At 46.0% G+C, this 21383-nt stretch overlaps 5 protein-coding genes across 5 annotated transcripts; 3 read left to right on the forward strand and 2 right to left on the reverse strand.

Moving 5' to 3' along the window:
- Positions 1-145: 145 nt before the first annotated feature.
- JR316_0008147 (Axial budding pattern protein 2) lies at positions 146-3005 on the forward strand (the record flags this gene model as incomplete). The annotated part of the gene is made up of 2 exons (XM_047893862.1): positions 146-2271; positions 2333-3005. 2 exons carry the CDS (start codon positions 146-148, stop codon positions 3003-3005), a joined length of 2799 nt encoding a protein of 932 aa, XP_047747177.1.
- Positions 3006-3305: 300 nt separating this feature from the next.
- JR316_0008148 (Dynein 8 kDa light chain, flagellar outer arm) lies at positions 3306-3791 on the reverse strand (the record flags this gene model as incomplete). The annotated part of the gene is made up of 2 exons (XM_047893863.1): positions 3306-3367; positions 3524-3791. The coding sequence occupies 2 exons, from the start codon at positions 3789-3791 to the stop codon at positions 3306-3308; spliced, it is 330 nt and encodes a 109-aa protein (XP_047747178.1).
- Positions 3792-5871: 2080 nt separating this feature from the next.
- Positions 5872-8315, reverse strand: JR316_0008149 (Serine/threonine-protein kinase GIN4; the record flags this gene model as incomplete). The annotated part of the gene is made up of 2 exons (XM_047893864.1): positions 5872-8144; positions 8207-8315. 2 exons carry the CDS (start codon positions 8313-8315, stop codon positions 5872-5874), a joined length of 2382 nt encoding a protein of 793 aa, XP_047747179.1.
- Positions 8316-8646: 331 nt separating this feature from the next.
- On the forward strand, positions 8647-16671 carry JR316_0008150 (DNA ligase 4; the record flags this gene model as incomplete). Its single annotated transcript, XM_047893865.1, has 32 exons — positions 8647-8859; positions 8919-8978; positions 9037-9171; positions 9234-9364; positions 9417-9502; positions 9555-9691; positions 9746-9921; positions 9969-10067; positions 10118-10203; positions 10263-10298; positions 10355-10611; positions 10666-10683; positions 10740-10776; positions 10827-10929; positions 10996-11160; positions 11219-11268; positions 11313-11402; positions 11452-11506; positions 11558-11594; positions 11649-11730; positions 11778-11838; positions 11891-11967; positions 12025-12127; positions 12183-12594; positions 12661-12734; positions 12785-12871; positions 12923-13060; positions 13113-13189; positions 13662-14227; positions 14288-14374; positions 14427-15986; positions 16039-16671. The coding sequence occupies 32 exons, from the start codon at positions 8647-8649 to the stop codon at positions 16669-16671; spliced, it is 5928 nt and encodes a 1975-aa protein (XP_047747180.1).
- Positions 16672-17797: 1126 nt separating this feature from the next.
- Positions 17798-21366, forward strand: JR316_0008151 (U2 snRNP component prp10; the record flags this gene model as incomplete). The annotated part of the gene is made up of 3 exons (XM_047893866.1): positions 17798-20384; positions 20440-20763; positions 20819-21366. 3 exons carry the CDS (start codon positions 17798-17800, stop codon positions 21364-21366), a joined length of 3459 nt encoding a protein of 1152 aa, XP_047747181.1.
- Positions 21367-21383: the final 17 nt, after the last annotated feature.

The raw sequence follows: 21383 nt of genomic DNA on the forward strand, positions 1-21383 counted from the left end.
GTGTTGTGACATGTTTTTGGGGCGCCTGTAATCTTCAAAGTTGGTGGCTGATATTCCCCGTCATTTTACCTGTGCTAAAAGTGAAATCGCTGGTCGACTCGTCCTTCGAATCAATCAAGCGGGCCCCCGCCCAACACATTTTCCTATGACACTCGCTCTTTTTCCTTTCTTGTCCTTCTTGACGGCAACGGTGGTTTTTGCTACGAATCCGTCTGTCACTGTCGTTCAGTCTCTGGACAAACAGTTGGTACAAGTCGCCCGGGTCGGCCAACCTTATTCTTGGACTTTTTCGGAGTATACATTCAACTCTTCTGATGGGCCATTAACCTTCACGACATCCCTGTTGCCTAGTTGGTTGGGTTTCGATAACTTGACGCGCACTTTTGAGGGAACTCCGTCAGCGAGCGACGAAGGTTATCCTGACATCACTGTCACTGCTCATGCTTCAACTTCCTCAACGTCTTCTAGATTCACAATTTGTGTGACTCACTATGCACCTCCGGTCTTGAATCTACCCTTGTCGGAGCAGTTTGTACCCACTTCTCCCTCACTTTCTTCCGTCTTCTTTCTACGGTCCAACTCTGCTCTGATTACAGAAAACCCTGCTCTGCGAGTACCGCGGAAGTGGTCTTTCAGTATTGGCCTCCAAAGCAACACTTTTCAGTCAGATCGGAATATTTTTTATGAATTACGATTGGCGAATGATTCTAGCATTCCTATGTTCCTAAACTTCAACTCCAGGACTGTTACATTGGACGGCGTAACACCATCTGCTGAGATAATAACTGAACCTGTTCTGCTGCCTTTGGCTCTTCATGCTTCTGACCAAGAAGGCTATACCGCAATCGCTGTTCCGTTCGACCTGATAATAGCGGATCATGAACTATCTAGGACAACGGATTCCCTCCCAACTATAAATGTAACGACAGAAACTTCGTTTGTCATAAGCCTGTTGTCTGCTGTCGATTTCATGGGCATCCTGGTGGATGGTGATCCCATCCAACCATCTAATATATCCAGATTGGATATTGATGTTTCAAACCATAGCAGCTGGCTTCGATACGATGTTCCAAGTCGGACCTTGTCTGGAAAACCTCCAACCAACATTACTGGGTCGCCAACTTTGCCTGTCATTCTCGAAACGCCATTCAATCAGTCAATAAAAACTCAGGTTTCTCTTGCCTTAGTTGAATCCTACTTTGTAATGTCAGATTTGCCGTCTTTGCATGTTTCTAGAGGCGATCAAATCATCTTCGATCTCGCCCAGTGGTTTTCTCCTTCTCGGGCAAATCCTGGCTATGACCACACGAATCTCTCCGCTTCTTTTGAACCAACTGCAAGCGCAAACTGGCTTCGCTTCGATGAATTGACGAACAATCTGACTGGCACTGTTCCGGAAACCTATGAATCCACCTCGGACCATATTACCATCACTTTTACTGCATATTCTCATGAGACTCGCTCGACGTCGCACGCGATTCTTACAGTGTATGTTACTAACACAAGCAACACTAAATCGCTGGCGCCTTCTCATCCCAATGGGCTTTCTACTGAAGCACACAGGCGACTGATCTTGGCGATCGCCATCACGTTTGGGACCCTAGGTGGCATGTGTACACTTGCTGGAATCTTTGCAATACTGAGACGATGTGCAAGGGTAGAGGACACCGCGTTTCTCGACGAAGAAGGGAGACATGCATGGAGTGAAAAGGACAGAAGGTGGTATGGCCTAACGCTCAGTCCAAACGGAACAAGGATTGTAGAGAAATCGGACCCGATACATTCTTCACCTATGACAAGATCGCCTGGGAGGAGGAGCAACAGAGCATACAGTCCCTTGGGATTGGACCTTCGGCGGGTGTCTGAACGTAGTCAACGACATTCATCATCTAACGAAGAACTTCTAAGTCCTGCAGTTATGAGTAAGAAAGAATTTTTGTCGAGAATCAAGGAGACTGTACGCAAGGTCAGCAATAAGTACGCGAGGAAAGATATACCACCCACCATTCGACCAGTCATTGGAAAGCCAATTCTTGTAGCGTCGTCTAGGCTAAATGATCAGGACCACATAGATTCTCCTTCAAACCCCTTCGACGATATTGAACCCCTCAGCCGCCCAGGAAGCGCGTTCATTTCCGGATCACCCTCAGCTTCCACAGCGGAACATTCTATTCCTAGGCGACGAGCGGACTTTGCGACTCCCAGGAACCCTGCTCAAGTACATTTTAACGATGGTTTGCTTGTTAGACAGGTTTCTACTGGGTCTATGGGGTACGCTTTGCAATGTTTACTCATTTTTAGTTCTCAAAATTAATTTCCGTTAATGTTTTAGGGCGAATAGCTTCGTTAGTGGAAGAAGCGGTTTGTCGGCTAACTCATATGCAGAGGTGTCCATGGGCCCTCCTACACGGCCTCGACTAGTTCCATTCACGAACTCCACGCGAGTCCCAGTCCCACACGTCGTGATGCCTACTGGTCAGGGCGCCGGTTTCGCTTCAAACAGGATTACAAGTCAAAGGGCCAACGTGATTGTCGAAGGTGTCAAGCCCAGCGGCTCGAGCGATGGCCTTTCAATGGGAATTCATTACGTCCGCTCTTTGGGTGCAGATCAGTTGGCAGTCAATTCGAGTCACATATCTGGATCATCCCCAGTCTTATCTAATGTGAGGTCGTCTTTCGCTTCCTTGGAGTCCTCGCACGTTGGCCATAAGTCTGCAGTTGACATGCAGGAGATGCGAGTTCTGGTCAGAGTAGGAGAGAGATTCAAATTTCGGGTCGCTATCCCTGGTAAACACACAAGTGGTTTCTATGTCAAGCTTACGTCTGGACAACCACTGCCAAAATTCATCCATGCGGATCTCAACGGAATCAGCAATAAAGGCGCGCTAGAGTTCACCGGAGTGGCAACATTTCATGAAATCGGGGAAAGGGTTGTGGGTATTTACGCCGAGAAGGACGGTGTTTGTGTAGCCAGCGTAGTGATCGAGGTGGTGGGGAAGCGTTAATGTGTGGGCGTTTTTTTAAGTCGACCAATGTATCATAATATGTCTTGTGTGTATCCTTTGAACAGCCTATCGTCATGTAGCACAACCTCTATACTTACTTTCGTTAACATGCTGTATTTCACCCGCGTCGCGCCATGAATCAGATGAGAATGTTCAGCAAAACCGGAAACACAATAGAAAAACTTTTTTACAGTAAAACAAGGCGGATTACTCTCTTCAACACGTCCGTCTATACCACAACCATAAGCCACTGAAGAGTAAACGTGTCTGGGCCGACCCCAACCATGGACTGCACAGTCTTTATGATTTCCAAATAAGGATTGCGAGGGTACCGACATAGAAGTAGATGAAGTGTTTGGTTTCTGAACATTCAAGTTAGCGAAAGAAAAGAGACGGAAATTATAACACGATGGAGTATTTATAGACGCATGACCGATATAACACGATTGGCTTTGACGAAACGCGTTGCAAGGTCGCGTCGAGTGCGTCGACGGGTGGGGGAGGAGGAGACGACGTACCATGGGTGACATAACTGCCAAAGTTCTTTCCAACAACGACATGCCAGGTTGGACCGTGTCTTCGGTCGAACTCCTTCTTGATCTGAGCGGCAATGTCCTTTTCGATGTTGTATTTCTCGAGGGCTGCGGACGCGATGTCGACGCTCTCCTGCTGCATCTCCTCGCTCATGTCGACGTTTTTTATGATTGCCTTTGGGGCAGCGCCGGTAGGGGCAGAGTCTCTGGGGGCTGAGGCGGTGTCTGTAGACGATGAGGTTGGCGCGTCCATTGTGTTGTGATAGTGAGGAAGGATAAGAGATGAAGTTGGAGTTGAAGTATTTGAGAGAGAGGATGGAGACACGTGGTTCCAGGGTCGTGTGGCAGTCGCTGGATTCGTCCGACGGCTGTCTTCGGTCCACTCCCTTCATTAAGTTCTCGCCGCCGCCATACAAACGTCCTCCATGTGCTTTACACCGTTCTCATCACACGCACTACCATCGCCTATCTTTGTAGCAGAACCGGGTGCAGCGCTCAACTCGTTCAATTCATATCCCTTGGCCCCTGTCTGTACCTTTGCCTTCCCAGACACATACTCTCCCTTTTCTGCATGTCGTCATACAGCTTTTTCCTGCACCTCTCCTGCCCGCCCATTTCCTGTTAAATGTCGTCCATCAAGCGTCCACTTGGCATCTGCCAGGCATTCTCCATGAGAAGCAACTTTGTTCGTGGTGGCCCACATGTGGACCCATGTGTGTACCACTTCAACCAGTATGTACAGCAGCGGTTATTCTGCCTTGGCAAATAGCAGAGGTACGAGTCTTATTTAATATCATTCATTCATTTTACAGTTTGTTACGCTCTAGGTCGGCTCAAATCTCACTTGGGATTCATTTACGCCTCTCTTTTTCTCAGCATGATGTGCCTCCACATTGCACATCGCACAGCTGCACGGTGAAAACCGACCACCACATCTCTGAAGGTTTAGCTCAAAGATTTTCCAGTTTCAGCTATTTTAAATGACGCTCCTTCACAATGGTACCCATCTTGATGGTGTGATCTCTGGTCAAAACCGCATGCACTGTGTTTGCTTCTAATCTTTACTTAGAGAGTTCTCTCTCAAAGTAATATCGGGCGCCACCTTGGTATAAGTAGAAGAACGCAGCATGGATACAATGGCGGAGCTTTCGTGCTATATCAGCATCGATTAGAGTATGCGAATTAGATAATCGCACTCTGTTCGCCAATATCTCCAGGCTTCAATGCACGAGTGCTTCCTAAGAATACGAACGTTGGCCGTGTGCCAGTTGTATGTTCTCTCCCATCAAATAGCATGCTCCTCGTGCACACTTCCCACTCAACGGACAAGACATGCAACTTGTGGCAGAAAGCAACATGTGCGTATGGTCGCCAGCTGCTGCATGCGCTGCGCATTTTTACAGTCATACGAACAGAGATGTTGCTGTTTGCTCATGTCAAAGGCCATGACTGGACCTACTCCCTAACCGAGGATTTCGATACCAACTGTACCGGCGGCCTCGGTATTTTTAATATCTACTTCAGTTTCGCGCTGTCGTGATGTTCGGATATCTATAGCGTTACTTTCCACAGATATTACCGTAGACCAATTCCCTGGTCTATCACGTAGAGAAAGATGGTCCCTGATGTACATGGTGTCGACTAACGTCTTCAATGTGAATTCAAATGTTTGAAATATCCATGCGAACCGCAGTTAAGTTATATCCCAAGTCTGTCAGATAAAAAAACATTGTTCTAAATATTTCAGCTGAGGGGTCAAAATGCATTTCTGTAGCTGTCATTATTAATATTTCTGCTTAAACCACACACCCTTCCCTTAATTTGGTTAATGATAATGACGTCGTGATTAAAAATATAACGCGGGTCTGTAGACCATTGAGCATCTAACTTGTGGTCATGCCCAGTCGGGTATGAGAAAGACCAACGATGAATAGTTGAAAAGTCATATTGATTTACTCAGAAATTTAATCGTTGATACACCCTTTTTCTGCCTTTTCTTTGATGTCATGGTATATAATAATCAAAAAGAGGGCCCAGATCGTGCAACGGCTATTACGACTTCAAACCCACGGCGACGATACAAGTAATGTAATCCTCAGTACATAAGTAAACTGGACTTACTGAAGTACTATACTACTTCCAAGTCCAACCTCAATGCCTTGATTAGGTAGAAGTTGCCTTATCGGAGCACAATAATCCCGGTGCCTGGATGCAGACTGACAAATATCTCGATTTTGAATTTCAAAGACTGATGAGAAGTCTTTGAGATTTTCGATTACTCTATGCTATATAAGCCAGAAACCTTATAATTTAAAAAATAGTTAACGTCCAGATTAACGATGGTTCAAGGAACCACCAACTGCGTTGGTCGGGGAAGGCGTCCTATAACCCAAACGTGGTGATCGATCCGAGTAACCCAGTGTCCACGTCTCTACCAACTCGTGGTATATCGCTTTGAATGCCTCCAAAGAACCCTTTTCCTGAACCAAAAGGAGAGATACGAGATATCCTTCGTGGCACAGTTGAGGTGTAGGCCACTGCATCTCGACCCTGAATTTAACAGATTTGAGACCCAACATGATGTTATTGGCATCCTTGACATCATGAGAGCGGCATTTCAAAACACCAAGCTTATCAGAATCTTCGAGCGAGACGAGCATGTTCATGTCCATAAGAAGTCGTCGGCATTCTGACTGTGTGGTATGCACGTCATATCGCGACAGAAGGCTATATGTCGCGGGCTTGAATTTGAAGACATTATCAAACCAACTTCGTCGTGCAGCATTACCTACCGAAGAAGGTAGAGAAAACGAGGAACCAGCTTCAGAAAACAAAGGCGAGACAGGCGCTGGCGACGGCCTTCTTTTCTTAAGCTTCAACGGTTTTGCGTTAGTGGGCGTCTTGGTGTTCTCAGAATAATGTTGGTCCTCCATTGTACCAGTATGCAGAGTAAGTGGAGATTGTCCATGCATGATAACAGACTCTGTGATAGGAATAACGTTCTCTTTCCCATCTGTGTCAATGGTAATAATCGGTTGAAGTGGCATACGATTCTTGCGACGGAGAGTCAGAGGCTTGGTGTTTCCTTTCGGGTCTCTTGTTGTTTCTTGTAGTATTGTTCGGCTCAGTGCACCCAGTTCTTCCAGATGATCTTCGGGTTTGAGTAGGGATGTCGGAATGTTAAGGGGTATATGTGGCACTGGAGCGAGACGTTCTGAGAATAAGTTTGTCGATGGTCCCTGACGAGCCTCTGTCCCCGACGTTTTTTCGTTCAGAACGTTGAGATGATTCGCAACCTGCTGAAAGAATGCCTGCATTTTCTCGTCCTCCAATTCCGGCACATCAAGCTTGGGTAGATCCATATTATTTGAACGTAACCTCTTTTTTTCCGGCGATGGGGCAGACAGAGAGATGGAAGGAAAAGGGCTACATCTCAGAGACTCATTAGATGAAGATGTAAAGCCGTCCGGATGCTTGTCGCTTCGTGAAGTAGCTGGTGCATCACGCGGAGGCAATGCAGACGCTAGGAAAGCTCGGTCTCTACGACGCATGCTCCTGTGGTCCATGGAATTGGCTTGAGACTGGGCTTCCTCAAGCTCTTGCTGCCGGTTTGCGAGGTATTTTTTACGATATGCTACAAGTAGATGGTATATCCCCTTTTCCCAGTTGCGCTCGGAACTCATCAGCCTTTCAATGATCCTTGAGTCTGGAGTGCCATGCCACAAGGTTCGCAGGTTCGCAAAAATATCCGGATCAATAGTAGACAAGCTTCCAATCGGTTTGGCAATAAGGTCCATGTCAGGATCTGAGGGCATCGCTTTCGGGTTTTTCAGGGGATATGACAAAAAGAATGGATGTCGCATGATCTCCGGCATAGTAATACGCTTATCAACATCCGTCGTAAGCATACGAGATATCAAGTCCTGCGCACGTCGATCAATATCATGTGGCATTTCAAAGTATCCAATAGATATTTTGCGTAACAGTGTGGGACAGTCGTCGTCATCGAAGGGCAGTTTGGCCGCGAGCAGAGCGTAAAGAATGATACCACAAGACCAAATATCGGAGGCAGAACCATTATACGGCTTTCCAGAGATGATTTCAGGCGCTGCATAGTGAGGACTGCCGCAGGAGGTACGAAGAAGCTTTGCACGCGAGTCACCTTGCCATGTAGCCATACCAAAGTCAGCGACCTTGATGTTGGAATCTTGATCAATGAGAATATTCTCGAGTTTTAGGTCACGATGAGCAATATTATAGCGGTGGCAATGATCAACAGCGCAAATAATCTGCTGAAAATAGTTCACAACCTCAGCAGTGGGGCGGCGACCCTTGTTGCACAGATAATCGAAGAGCTCTCCGCCTTGAACATACTCGAGAATGAGATATAGGCTGCTTGATGTTTCCCAAACATCGTAAATCTTCATGATGTTTGGATGGTCGATAAGCTTCATGACAACAATTTCCCTCTCAACAGCCAAAAGATTGTGTTCTACCTCATCGGCAAGACGATTCAAAGACACTCGACTTCCCAGTGCATTTTTTGGGATGATCTTGATGGCAGCATACTGACCTGTTTTCGAGTGTCGCGCAATTCTTACGTGACCTAAATTATAGTGTTTTGAATCAGAATAACAGTCAACAGACGATGTATGATAGATTTTGCACCTGAAAATCCTTTCCCCAGTGTTCGACCGACCTTCCACAGTCCAATCATTTTAGGATCTTGTCTGGTTTTCTTGGCATGAAGGGCAAATGGATTTTGGATATCTGCCATCGGGATAGATGGAGATGGTCAAAGACAAGAGAGCAGCTTTGTGGCTGACATTGTAAGAAGTGTCGCGAAGACATGAGATGAAGTTGTAACTTGGAATCAAGTTGAAACTTGGCCTAGGCTGATCGACTGCCTCACTTTCGCCCGAGGACAAGCAACACCAAATAACGCGTCGCAACCGTTTCACGAGTCACGGGGCCTTAATTGTTGTGGCGCACACAATGATGATTGAGTTGACTACTCAACCTGACTCGTTACTTCTGTCATATAAGAAAAGGCGCGTTTCGCAGCCGTGTTCCTTGTACCGCTGAACTCGTTGGATCAAAATATCCTTATGCAACCGACGCCTGCACCAACTTCTGCACCCAATTCACCGGGACCTCCTGAGGGGACCCACGATACACCGTTGGTTGAGGAACAGACCTATACGGCGCCACCACAAAATGTCGACAGCGCGCCGTTTGGTGTTCTGGTTGCACTGTTTGAAAGATTGCAAAACGAAAGAAAACCCGAAAGGCGTCGAAAGCTCCTTTTGACTTGGTTTACCGTATGAGTTTAACATTTCTCCAATGTTTCTCCATATAACTTTTGAACTAATTTTTCAAGCACTGGCGCAACGAGAAAGGGTTCGATTTGTATCCAGTATTAAGACTACTTCTTCCACAGGTCTTGTGTAATCCAGGATTACAAACATAAACCATTCTCATATAACGTTCACATATAGAAAGACCGTGAACGCTCTGTCTATGGCTTGAAAGAAAAAAACTTGGGCAAAACCTACATCAAGATGATACCTCTTGGACAAAGGGATCCTGATGCGCAACGGTTACTCAATTGGAAAAAGCCTACAGATCGTGATGTACGAACCTCAATATATAGGTTATTGTCTAAGCTGACAGCTTGTCTTGTCTTGCCTTTCAGAAAGCAGCTGGCGATTTCTCCACAGTATTATATGAGGTCGTAGGGAAACGATCTTCAGTAATTGAAGGATCGCTATCGATAGATGACTTAAACCATCTTCTGGATCAGCTCTCGAGCAACTCGGGAAAGCAGTATGTCAATTGAGTCAGATGAGAAGGAAATCCGTTAAATATTGGCGAACAGGGATGTGCAGTCGAAAATATTACAACGGGTGTATAACCGCGCCACCCCTGAGGAGCAAAGATGGATTGTTCGTATCATATTAAAAGGTAGTCAATTTCATCCAAATAGTAAAGGTGTATTAATTGTTGATACCTTCAGATATGACCATTTCCGTCAAGGAAACAACCATTTTTTCAGTGTTTCACCCTGATGCACAAGATCTCTACAATACATGCTCGGATCTTAAAAAGGTGGCTTATGACCTCTGGGACCCTTCCCATAGATTGAAGAACGAGGTTAGTACGATCTGAGAGATTTATTCGCTACTAAACTTATTCAATGTCAAATAGGATAAAACAGTCCAATTATTTCAAGCATTCGCTCCGATGCTTTGCAAGCGACCCACAAATACAATCGAGGAGACTGTACGCCTAATGGGTGGCGTTGAATTTTATATTGAAGAAAAGCTAGACGGAGAAAGAATGCAGCTTCACAAACGAGCAAACGAGTACTTTTACTGCTCCAGGTATGTTTTGCTGCCTTCTTGCTCAGGTTATTTAACACCATGCACAGGAAAGGGAAAGATTATACCTATCTGTATGGAAAAGATATTGGACAAGGCAGTTTGACACCGTATATCCGTCAAGCATTTGATGGAAAAGCTGTCACTGAGTCAGTGTTTCGATAAATATCACTGGCACTGTGCTCATCTCCATGCCTAGGATCGTATTAGATGGTGAAATGCTGGTTTGGGATCCGGTGTCGGAACGTAACCTACCCTTCGGGACTTTAAAGACAGCAGCGTTAGGTATGTATGTCTCTCTCTTCTACTTGATTCGTACCAAGACAGACACCGTTTACATGCAGATAAATCTAAGCACGAGTTTAACCCCCGTCCATGTTGTTAGTTCTGCTATCTGCTATGTGTTCGATGGAGTACTCTACTCATGGGCTCTCAGTCAAGGTGTTCGATATCTTGTATCTGAACGGAAATTCTCTTCTCAGTTTAAAGGTCCAACATCGAAAAGAAATTTTAAGGAAGTATGTCAAAGAAGTAAAGGGACGCATCGAATTCGCAGTACAATGGAAAGGGACTGATGCTAAGGATATCAGAGAAAGGATGGACCAGATTATGGAATCTCGAGGAGAAGGGCTTGTGATTAAGAATTCTTTGTCGAGATATGAGCTTAATGGACGGACTAATGGTTGGATTAAGGTACGTTTCGCTGGCAAGTTGTTCTTCGAATGATACTCATCGAATAGTATATAGGTTAAACCTGAATATATGGTGCCATCGTGTTATAAATCTAGATTCTCAATTATCTGTATACTGACTTGTATTAGGATAACATGGGCGAAACGGTTGACGTCGTTGTCGTTGGTAAGTAACATAGAGTTATGTGTGCTCATGATTACTAATCTTACTTTAAGGGGGAAACTATGGTACTGGAACTCGGCGTGGAGGGGCAGTATCAACTCTGATTTGTGCCGTATTTGACGATCGCAGGAGCTACGATAACGACGAAGATCCTAAGTACATAATTTCAGATTCGTGAAACACATTTGTTATTGATTCTCATTGACTATACTTCCAATCTAGATACAGTACTTTCGTTCGAATTGGCACAGGCATAACATATGCAGATTATTTGTGGATACGAGCACTTCCCTGGAAGGAATGGAAAAAGGGGACTACGCCCGATTTCTTGCAAACTTCAAAAAAAGGCACAGATGATAAAGGGGATCTCTATCTTCATCCAGACGAGTGAGTGTTAAAAAATGGATCAAAGGCTGCAATAGCTTTATGGCAAATGTCCCAACAGTTCTTTTATACTTAAGGTTAAAGGAGCCGAAATTATACCCAGTGGCAAGTGTGCCTCTATACGCCGATATGTATTTTTTCTTACGTCTTTATAGATCAATACCAGTTAGGCTATACAATGAGGTTCCCTCGAGCAGTGGCGTTTAGGAGTGATCTGACTATAATGGATTGCATGCCTGCTTCCGGTTAGCTCTCTTTTCTATTCGGCGATAACTACTCTAAGCATGACTTCAGCCATTTTGGAAAGTTTACGAAACGATAAAAAGAGGAAAATGTCGTCAGATATTAGGTATATCTCTGTTCAGTGTCTATACCGATCCTCGTCTGACCTTCATAGCAGTAGTTCCAATAAGAAGCGTAAAATTACCACTTCTAAGGTTAGGATATAGGTTTTGAGACGCTTTTCGATCGCCACTTACCTGTTATGCAAGCCGGCTATCCTTGAACGATATAAAGGCGTAAAGGCCAAAGATGTTCATGTTGAAAGCAAACTGCTTGAGGGTCTGACATTTGGTAGGCGTTCTTTTTTTTAAGAACTCAAATTCTTAATCCTCTTTCAGTTGTCCTGTCGGACTCCAAGTCCAAAACGGCGAATGAAGACAGGAAATTTATCGAGACACAGTCAGTTACGTCATTAAATTTTCAAGATGTATGTGTAACTAATGGTCTCTAGAATATACGCAAATGGTGGTATTTGCGCCCAGATATCAGGTCCCGGAAAGATTGTGATTTATGGAGGTTCTACGACACGTTAGTTCTTTCGAATTTCAATTATAAACAGACAATAAGAAAACCGATGGTTTACAGCATATAACATTAAACAAATCATCAACAAAGGAAGAGACATTATTAAACCCAGTTGGATCTTAGACTCCATCTCAAAGGGCGAACGAATGCCATTGCGCAAGAGGTATTTTTCGAGGTATATATGAATGCCGTTGTCGTTATTCACCCCAACATGCTAGATATTTTTTTCATGCAACTGAAGAATCTATCGCCTCTGAGGAGTACGACGCAGAAGACGACGAGCAGGACCAAGAAGCCGCTGGGTCTGGCATTGCCAGTCGGTCACCTTCAGTTGACAACAGGCAAGGAGAGCCAGCTAGCTCAGATATTCACGGGGACAAGCCAGTTTCCCCCAAGGTGGAAGAAATGGAAATTGATCCTGAGCTAGCTGAATGGTTTAAGGTTGACCAACAAACTTCAGGCTATTCGGAGGACAAGGACATCCAAGACAACGATTCGGTGACGGAAGATGACGACTCCGACAATGCTGACGTCGCTGGGGATGAAGAGGCCGACCTTGATGATTGGTTACAAGTGAAGGTTCAAGAAGCCAAGCCCCCAATTGAAGAAAATGCAGCAACGCAATATGAGGTTGTCAGTTTGAAATATTGTTGATTTTCCGGGTCTCGTATCTCATATTTTTTTATTTATTTGTAGGACGATGATGACGTCAAAATGGGAGAAAGCGACAAAGCCATGGAATACGATCAAGACCTCATTTTCAAACATTTGTTAGTAGCTTAACCATCTGAGAAACAAATTGACGTCAACATCTTTGTAGATGCTTTTACATGGACTCGCCAGATAACGCTATCAAAAACGGATTGACTGTCAAACCAAGCAAACACGAAGCAGACATGAACGTCAAGTATGATTGGTTACTTGTTTTTACTTTACGCGAGGGATTAACGCCTTCCAGACTTTCCCAGATCGCGGAATTAGTTATTGCCCACGGAGGCAAGGTGGTCACCGACCTTGACAATCCGAAGTTGACCCATGTTGTGGTCGACCAGCGGGACGTCAGGCGACGAATAGAGTTGATTAAACGCACATCAAAGTACGCTGGTGTCGTGCGTTTCTGTTTCTTGATACTGATAGACCACTCCAAGACCTAAAATGCGAAACCTCGTAATTTCTGACTACATCCAAGCGTGTTTAGACGAGGGAACGTTATTGGATAATGCAGGTGAGTGTGCATAAGCTTGAACATTTTTACAACTTGAACGGCTGATTTGTGATGAAGAATTTGAACCTTGAGGTACAGAAACCGGCTTACATGCCGATAATACACTAGTTAGGACCACTGTTACCTGTAATTATGAGTATGTAGCTATACAAATTGAAATGGATAGTTTGAAATACGCATCATCATTGATGGGTGAAATTTGTTGTGTGATGTTTTTTTCCATGGGCGAGTCGGAGTTTGCAAGTTTGCATCATTGTGCCCTTGCCTTCTCGAGCGTTGTCAGTCCTCCCTCCCTCCCCGAACTTCTTTCCTCCGCGTCTCTTATTTCTCCCCCTTCTCTTCTTCCCTGCGATATCACCTTCCGCTTATAACACCGTCCAATAAATTCTGTTTTTCTTGTTTTCTGCTCAGACAGGGTTCTTCTGTCGCGCGTGCCCAGACACGACCCATTGTAAACTTTAATCCCCCACAGGCTGCCTCAGCTCCTTCATATACATAATGGGCGACCTACAAGTATCACCTATATCACAACTCCTCCATACGCTTGGAATAACGCGTGAAGATCTGAATAAACGGAGTGATCAAATGCGACAATTTCTCACCGCCGACGATGCCATGTCTTCACGCGTCCCCGAGCGCGACAATGCCTACCGACCAAGGTCCGGATCGGATTTACACTCCAGCTCACGATCAGTAGGGTCTTCACGATCTTTTGCGCGTTCTCTGTCGCGTGCAAGCTCATCCTCAGTTCGCGATGGCACTCCGCCAGCAACTCCGGTCAAGTCCGAACCTCGTGAAGGCGAAATACCGCACAGACGCATGGATAGTATGGAGATGGTATTAGAAAGGCAGAGAAGGCAGAGAAAGAGTCGTCGGGAAAAAGAGCGCGAATCTAGCAAGGCAGTGCCACATCCCCCTTCCCCATCCCCCAGCATCGCGTCACATTCAGGTCATAACCTTGACTCCTACATGCAATCACGCGATGATGTCCAACCGCCCAGCTCTTCAAGTAGCAGTCGATCCAATCCGCCCTCAGTGGTAGGTTTTCTACTCGTTGTCGCGTGTTATTGGTCTCGAGAGCTGATCTGACCATTTTAGACCAATGACCCCCCTCTGCCTATCACTCCTCAGAAAAGCAAATACTACAGAGATCACACAAACCTTGATTCGGAATCGGCTCGTAAAGTAAGTCTTATATCTTGTTGTTGACTGAAACACCTCTGATTTTCTCTCGTAGGATACCGCTTTGAAGACTGAGACACCGACTCCCACGCGCGCCAGTGCTCCTCCTCCTCCTCAAAGTCTTCCCCAGCCGCAATACTATGCTTACCCAGGATATATGGGATACCCACATTTCATGCCTATGGCATACAGACCCGCCACGGCCACCTCTTCCTTTCCTATCACACCACAGGCGCAACGCACACTACCCGCTCGACAAACAGCAACATCACCTCTACCTCCTTCATCTCCTCCCCCGGCGTCATCCCCAATGTCTTCACCCGCCCGTCGTATAAATCTTGTATCCTCTCCTGGGCCTATGGGCCCTGCTCCCGAAGAGAATGAATACGATAATTTACCATATAAACTCCCTCCAGGCCCTTATTCTCCAAGTAAACCCGACCTCTCTTACGCTGCCTTGGTGGGGCGTGCCATTTTATCATCTCCTGAACATCGCCTTACTCTCCAAGAAATTTATGATTGGATTACAATAGTGTATCCACATTATAAACGTGGAGAGACTACCTGGATGAACAGCATACGCCATGTTTTAAGCACCACTGTATGTTTCCGCAAAGTTCCAAGAGACCGTTCTGTCGGTAGGACATTATGGGCTATCTACGATGAAGATATCGAATGTTTCAAGGACGGTGGTTTCAAGAAGCATCTTTGCAAGGATTATGTCAATGGTAATGACGGTAAAGAAAAACAATCTGGCAGTTCGAAGGGCAAAGCTAGGGCCAGAAAGCGCGTCGACGATGAAGAAGCCATCGAAGGCCGAAAAACAAAGAAGTTGAAGAAAGAGCAATGCGCCATTACGGGCAACATCTCGACCTTCGATTCACATGTTGCCGGGCCATCGTTCATGGGATCCAGCACCCTATCGTCTCGACCTCTATTCCCTCCAACACGCCCAACCGCTCACCATCAACCGTACTACCAGAGTTGTGTCCCCCAAACCCAAGGATTCCCCACGGAAGTCATCTTCCCACCTTTACCTGCTGCAGCTGCTTTCAATCGAGTTGTGAATAATCTCAACACCAGTCACAACAATAATGTTTCATCTTCCACGACACTAACGACCATTAAGGACTCCTCTGCGGTGGAGGCCTCTCCTCCTCCGAGTAGTTCTTCACCCATTCTTTCAGCATCATCTATTTCATCTTCTTCACTCTCTTCTTCGATCCCTGAACTTACTCCGAATCTCAGTTCTTCCAGCCCACCATCCTCACTTCCTGCCACCAGCGACATAGATATCGATTGCCCCGAGAGTCGGCCCATGAGCGTAAAACCAGATGTGCTTCATGACATTGGAAATACAGCTCTTGCGATTAGCGACATATTTACGGATGAAGGCGAAGCTGACACCTCCACTCCTGCTGAATGTACTGAAGATGACATCTTCAACACAGCACTATTAGGGCCTGTCACAACCTGGGGTCAATCTCCCAAGGTTCCTGGCCTTCTACAACCTGGAATTGAGCTACTGGAGTCTAACACAGATTCTGACGAAGATTCTGATATATCTATTCGAGATAGAAAAGGCAAGAAAAAACAAGGCACCCGCAATTACAAGGTACATACTTATTGTCCTCTGTGGTATAAGATATTGAACATTTTTTCCGCAGGGGTCTGTCTTTCCCCCAATGCCTTCATCGCCTTCACTTAATCGCGGGAAGCATGCATCAGCCAACTCTGAAAATGCAGGTCGCCCGTCAACGCCAGCCTCTTTACCTGCCTTGCCCTCGACGCCTCCTCGAAGTTCAATACTAGATCATCAAATTTCTTCTACTCGCACTCCTCTTTCTCACAAGGGCCTTCATATGAGCCCATCAGCCAGCCTGGCTCACTACAAATCCAACCTGGACCCGCCGCCTGTATATAATGGAAGTATACCGGCCCTCGATAATCCTCAGGCCGATGAAGAGGATCTTATGCGGACCCCTCGGAAACGCGGGACTAACGCCAGCGCTCCCACATCGTTTGGACCCCCAGTTACTCCAAGGAAACTCATCTTTTCTGCTAACCTTGAAGATTCACCTTTCCGCACTCCCAGCAATAATCTGAATATGTCCCCATTCCGTACCCCCGGCTCGCGTTCTATCTTCGACCCTCATGATCCTAGGACACTCCTTGACGAGGAGCTCAGTGGGATGCACTATAACTACGATAGCAGCCCTGCTAGTGGGTTGTTCGGAAGAGGGCGAGGATCTCTCCTCTATGACAGTCCTGGTTTTGAGAGTCCTGCCAAGTGGTGGTGACTTTTCTTTTCATGCATTTAACATCTTTGTATCGCATACTTATATCTCATTGGGCTTCGTTCCCTTGTTTCACGACAATGTCAGCAGTGTTATCTATTCACGAATGTCACCTTGTTTTTGTATTTTTTTTTTCTTTTTGTTTTTTCCCAACGTATTGTTTCTTTTCCACCTCGGTGATATCTTTCCTTAGATTTTTTGTGTCGTGTTAGGAAAACTGGACACCGATACGACTGTCACCTCCATTTACGTTCTTTTGCATTTAGCCCGCCTTGTAGGCCAGGAACTATTTTGTCTCCAATCTTTCTCGTCGTTAGTCTTCTGTACAAGTAAATATCGCTTTCACTGTCCATCGTGCTTCTATGCAATACAATGTTCTGTTCTGTTGCTTCTTGGAATCTCTGCAAACCATCGATGTCTATCATCAAAAACTCAAGAAAGGTACCGTAAAAGGATGAGGACTGCAGCGATGATTTTCATTGTTATATATAACGTTACAAGTTAAGTTGTACAAAATAGATCAAGGGAGGAATGAGCACTAGAGAAGAGGGGGATCAGCATTACGAACGAAGAAAAGTTGGAGATGGAAGAAGAATCAGCTGGCTGTTCTTAGTATTTTGTATGGTTGTATCCCCATCGCCGTAGCTCCGGAAGTTGGTGTATTGTTCACATCTTGTGTATGATGGTAAAGGGAAGGTAAACTTACCGAGTGTTGAGGAGCCATATGAGGGTGAAGAATAAACAAAGGGTGGGAGAGGAAATCTATAAAGAGAAAGGAATGTTAGAATGACATATAACAGAAAAGAGTTGAGGAAAAAAGGAAGAGTCAGTGGTGCACATTTTGGCTGGTGCTTGCGGACGTCGTCAAAGTTATCTTGTCAAATAACTACGACTGGGGCGGCAATGGTTTCATCGTGTAGACAGAAGGGAATGAGACTCACAAGGAAGCTATGGACGGAAGGAGTGTAAGAGTAGAAAGAAAGAACAGCGAAAGCGAAAAAAAACATGATCTTTATAGGCACGGGGGCGTGGGAATGTATGGCAGTCATATTGGTCATCAGAAGGGAGTTGCTCCTTGTCACCGACCACCCATCCAAACACCGTTGCTAAAGCTATCAAAAGAGGTATAATGTCTCCTCCGGGCTCACCCAGGTTGGTTGACTCCTACACAGTGCCAAAGGATATTTTGCAAGAGTTTCATGACCTTGCTGAAGAAGAAGATGTCGACCCTTTCGCTGAAACTGCCTCAAAGCGCCAGATCGCTGCTCGACAGTCCGACTATCACAACCGACGATTTAAGCGCGTTGCTGTCGACAGTGCCGACGCATTCAAAGAAGGAGGCGAAGGAAAGGAAGATGAGGGTGGGTATAAGGAGGCTATGCGTTTGACTCGGTTGGAACAAGAGGAGCTGAGAGTGAAGAGAGCAATCGAGGAGAAGCAAAGGAAGGCAAGAGAGGAGGATCAGATGAAAATGGATCTCGACAAAACCCCGCCTCGTGAAGAGATAGAAGCTGCTGCCAAGGAACTTGCTGCTATGAACAAAGACAAAGAGGCGGGAAGCAAGCGAAAGAGGCGATGGGACGTAGAAGAGCCGGCGGACGAAAATGTCGACCCCAACAAGAAGGATTCTGGAGAGTGGTCGAAGGAAGCTCTCGAAGCCTCTGCGCCTAAGAAGCGACGCTCGCGCTGGGATGCTACTCCTGCTGACACCGTCGGGGAGACACCAAAACGGTCTCGTTGGGATCAAACACCCGCCCCAGCCCCAGAGGCGCCTATGATGCCCATCATCATGAATGCCCCAGGGATAATGCAAGATGACAAACATAACAGGTATCTCACCGACGAAGAGCTCGATGCCGTCCTGCCAGCATCTGGTTATGCAATCGTTCCTCCTCCCCCGGGTTATGCCCCAATGGTTGCTCCTCGTAAATTTATGGCTACTCCTATCACAGAAGTCGGTGGATTCCAAATCCAAGAAAGCTCCGATGCTGCTGCTGCTGCTGCTGCTGCTGGTCTGGCCCCCGAGTTGCCTACAGAAATTCCAGGAGTTGGAAACTTGGCTTTCTTCAAACCTGAAGATGCTCAGTATTTTGCGAAGATCCTGAAAGAAGAAGATGAAACCGAGTTAACAGTCGATGAGATGAAGGAGAGGAAGATCATGAGATTGCTGTTGAAGATCAAGAATGGAACACCCCCAGTTCGTAAAACAGCTCTCCGTCAAATTACAGACAAAGCTCGCGAATTTGGTGCTGGGCCTCTTTTCGACAAAATTCTTCCCCTCCTCATGGAACGCACACTCGAGGACCAGGAGCGGCATTTACTTGTTAAAGTCATCGATCGTGTCCTTTACAAACTGGATGATCTTGTCCGCCCCTATGTGCATAAAATTCTTGTTGTTATTGAACCCCTTCTCATTGACGAAGATTATTATGCTCGTGTTGAAGGTCGTGAAATCATTTCCAATCTTTCCAAGGCTGCTGGTCTGGCACACATGATTTCAACAATGCGACCCGATATTGATCATGCCGATGAATATGTTCGTAACACGACTGCCCGCGCGTTCTCCGTTGTCGCCTCAGCACTTGGTATACCCTCACTTCTTCCTTTCCTGAAAGCTGTTTGTCGCTCCAAGAAATCGTGGCAAGCTAGGCACACCGGTATTCGTATCGTACAACAAATTGCTATTATGATGGGATGCGCTGTACTCCCTCATCTCCGCAACTTAGTTGACTGTATTGCCCATGGATTGTCTGACGAACAGCAAAAAGTTAGGACCATGACTGCATTGGGTTTGGCTGCCCTTGCTGAAGCGGCTGCCCCATATGGCATCGAATCCTTCGATAACGTTTTGAAACCTCTTTGGCTCGGTATTCGTCTTCATCGCGGAAAGGGCCTTGCCGCCTTCCTCAAAGCAATTGGCTTTATTATTCCCCTTATGGATCCAGAATACGCTTCCTATTACACCAAAGAAGTTACGGTCATCCTTATCCGTGAATTCCAAACGTCAGACGAAGAAATGAAGAAAATTGTTCTGAAAGTCGTCAAGCAGTGTGCAGCAACAGAGGGCGTTACACCTCAATACATTAAACAGGATATCCTTCCCGATTTCTTCAAATCCTTCTGGGTTCGACGAATGGCCCTTGACCGGCGTAACTACAGGCAAGTTGTTGAAACCACTGTAGAGCTAGCCCAAAAGGCCGGTGTTTCCGAAATCGTTGGGCGTATCGTCAACGAACTGAAGGATGAAGCTGAACCTTACCGTAAGATGGTAATGGAAACAATCACTAAAGTCGTTGCAACCCTGGGTGCTTCTGATATCGACGAGAGGTTGGAAGTGCGATTGGTCGATGGTATTATCTATTCTTTCCAAGAACAAACGACGGAGGATCAGGTCATGCTCGACGGTTTTGGTACCGTCGTGAATGCCCTCGGCATTCGTGTCAAACCATATCTCACACAGATCGTCTCCACCATTTTGTGGCGCCTTAACAACAAGAGCGCTAAGGTTCGACAACAAGCTGCTGATCTGACCACCAGGCTTGCCGTCGTCATCAAACAGTGTGGTGAAGACCAATTGCTTAGCAAACTAGGCTTGGTATTGTTTGAACAACTTGGAGAGGAATATCCTGATACATTGGGTAGTATCATTGCCGCTGAGGGTGCTATTGCAAACGTTGTCGGTATGACACAGATGAACCCTCCAGTCAAAGATCTGCGTGAGTAACTTCGTTAAATCACTTTCCAATAAACTAATTCTTATCTTTAATGCAGTACCTCGAATGACTCCAATTTTGCGAAACAGACATGAAAAGGTCCAGGAAGCATCAATCAACTTGATTGGTCGTATTGCCGATCGAGGCGCCGAGTTTGTGCCTGCAAGGGAGTGGATGCGTATCTGTTTCGAACTGCTCGATCTTCTGAAAGCCCACAAAAAAGGAATTAGACGTGCGGCCGTCAACTCCTTCGGTTATATCGCTAAGAGCTTGGGTCCTCAAGACGTTCTTTCCGTTCTTTTGACCAATCTGCGAGTCCAAGAGCGTCAGAGTCGCGTATGCAGTACTGTTGCTATTGCTATCGTGGCAGAAACTTGCGGACGTGAGTAATTATTTTATTTCCCTCCGTAAAGCTGACATTTATTTTGTTCTTCTAGCCTTCACATGTATTCCCGCCATCCTGAATGAGTACCGCACGGCCGAATTGAACGTTCGAACGGGCTGTTTGAAAGCGCTCTCTTTTGTCTTCGAATACGTTGGGCCACAGTCAGCATATTATTGTGACTCGGTTGTTACAATGCTTGAGGATGCACTTACCGACCGCGATCTTGTCCATCGTCAAACTGCCAGTACAATCGTTAAACATCTAGCCCTCGGTGTAGCTGGATTAGGTTGTGAAGATTCAATGCTGCATCTCATGAACCTTGTTTGGCCAAATTGTTTCGAGACATCGCCCCACGTCATTGGCGCCGTCATGGAGGCTATTGAAGCCATGCGCGTCACTTTGGGTCCTGGGGTGCTGCTGAGTTATGTGCTACAAGGTCTGTTCCATCCTGCCAGAAAGGTTCGCGAAGTGTATTGGCGCATTTACAATGCCCTCTACTTGGGCGCGGAGGATGCGATGGTGCCGTTCTACCCTGACCTTGGTGAACTTACCGAAGGACAGAACGTTTATGATAGACATCCTTTACAAGTTTTTATTTAGTTCGCTTTCTTTCTAAC

The sequence above is a fragment of the Psilocybe cubensis genome, chromosome 7 (genome assembly GCF_017499595.1).
Source record: "Psilocybe cubensis strain MGC-MH-2018 chromosome 7, whole genome shotgun sequence".
In the NCBI taxonomy this organism is placed as follows: Eukaryota; Fungi; Basidiomycota; class Agaricomycetes; order Agaricales; family Agrocybaceae; genus Psilocybe; species Psilocybe cubensis.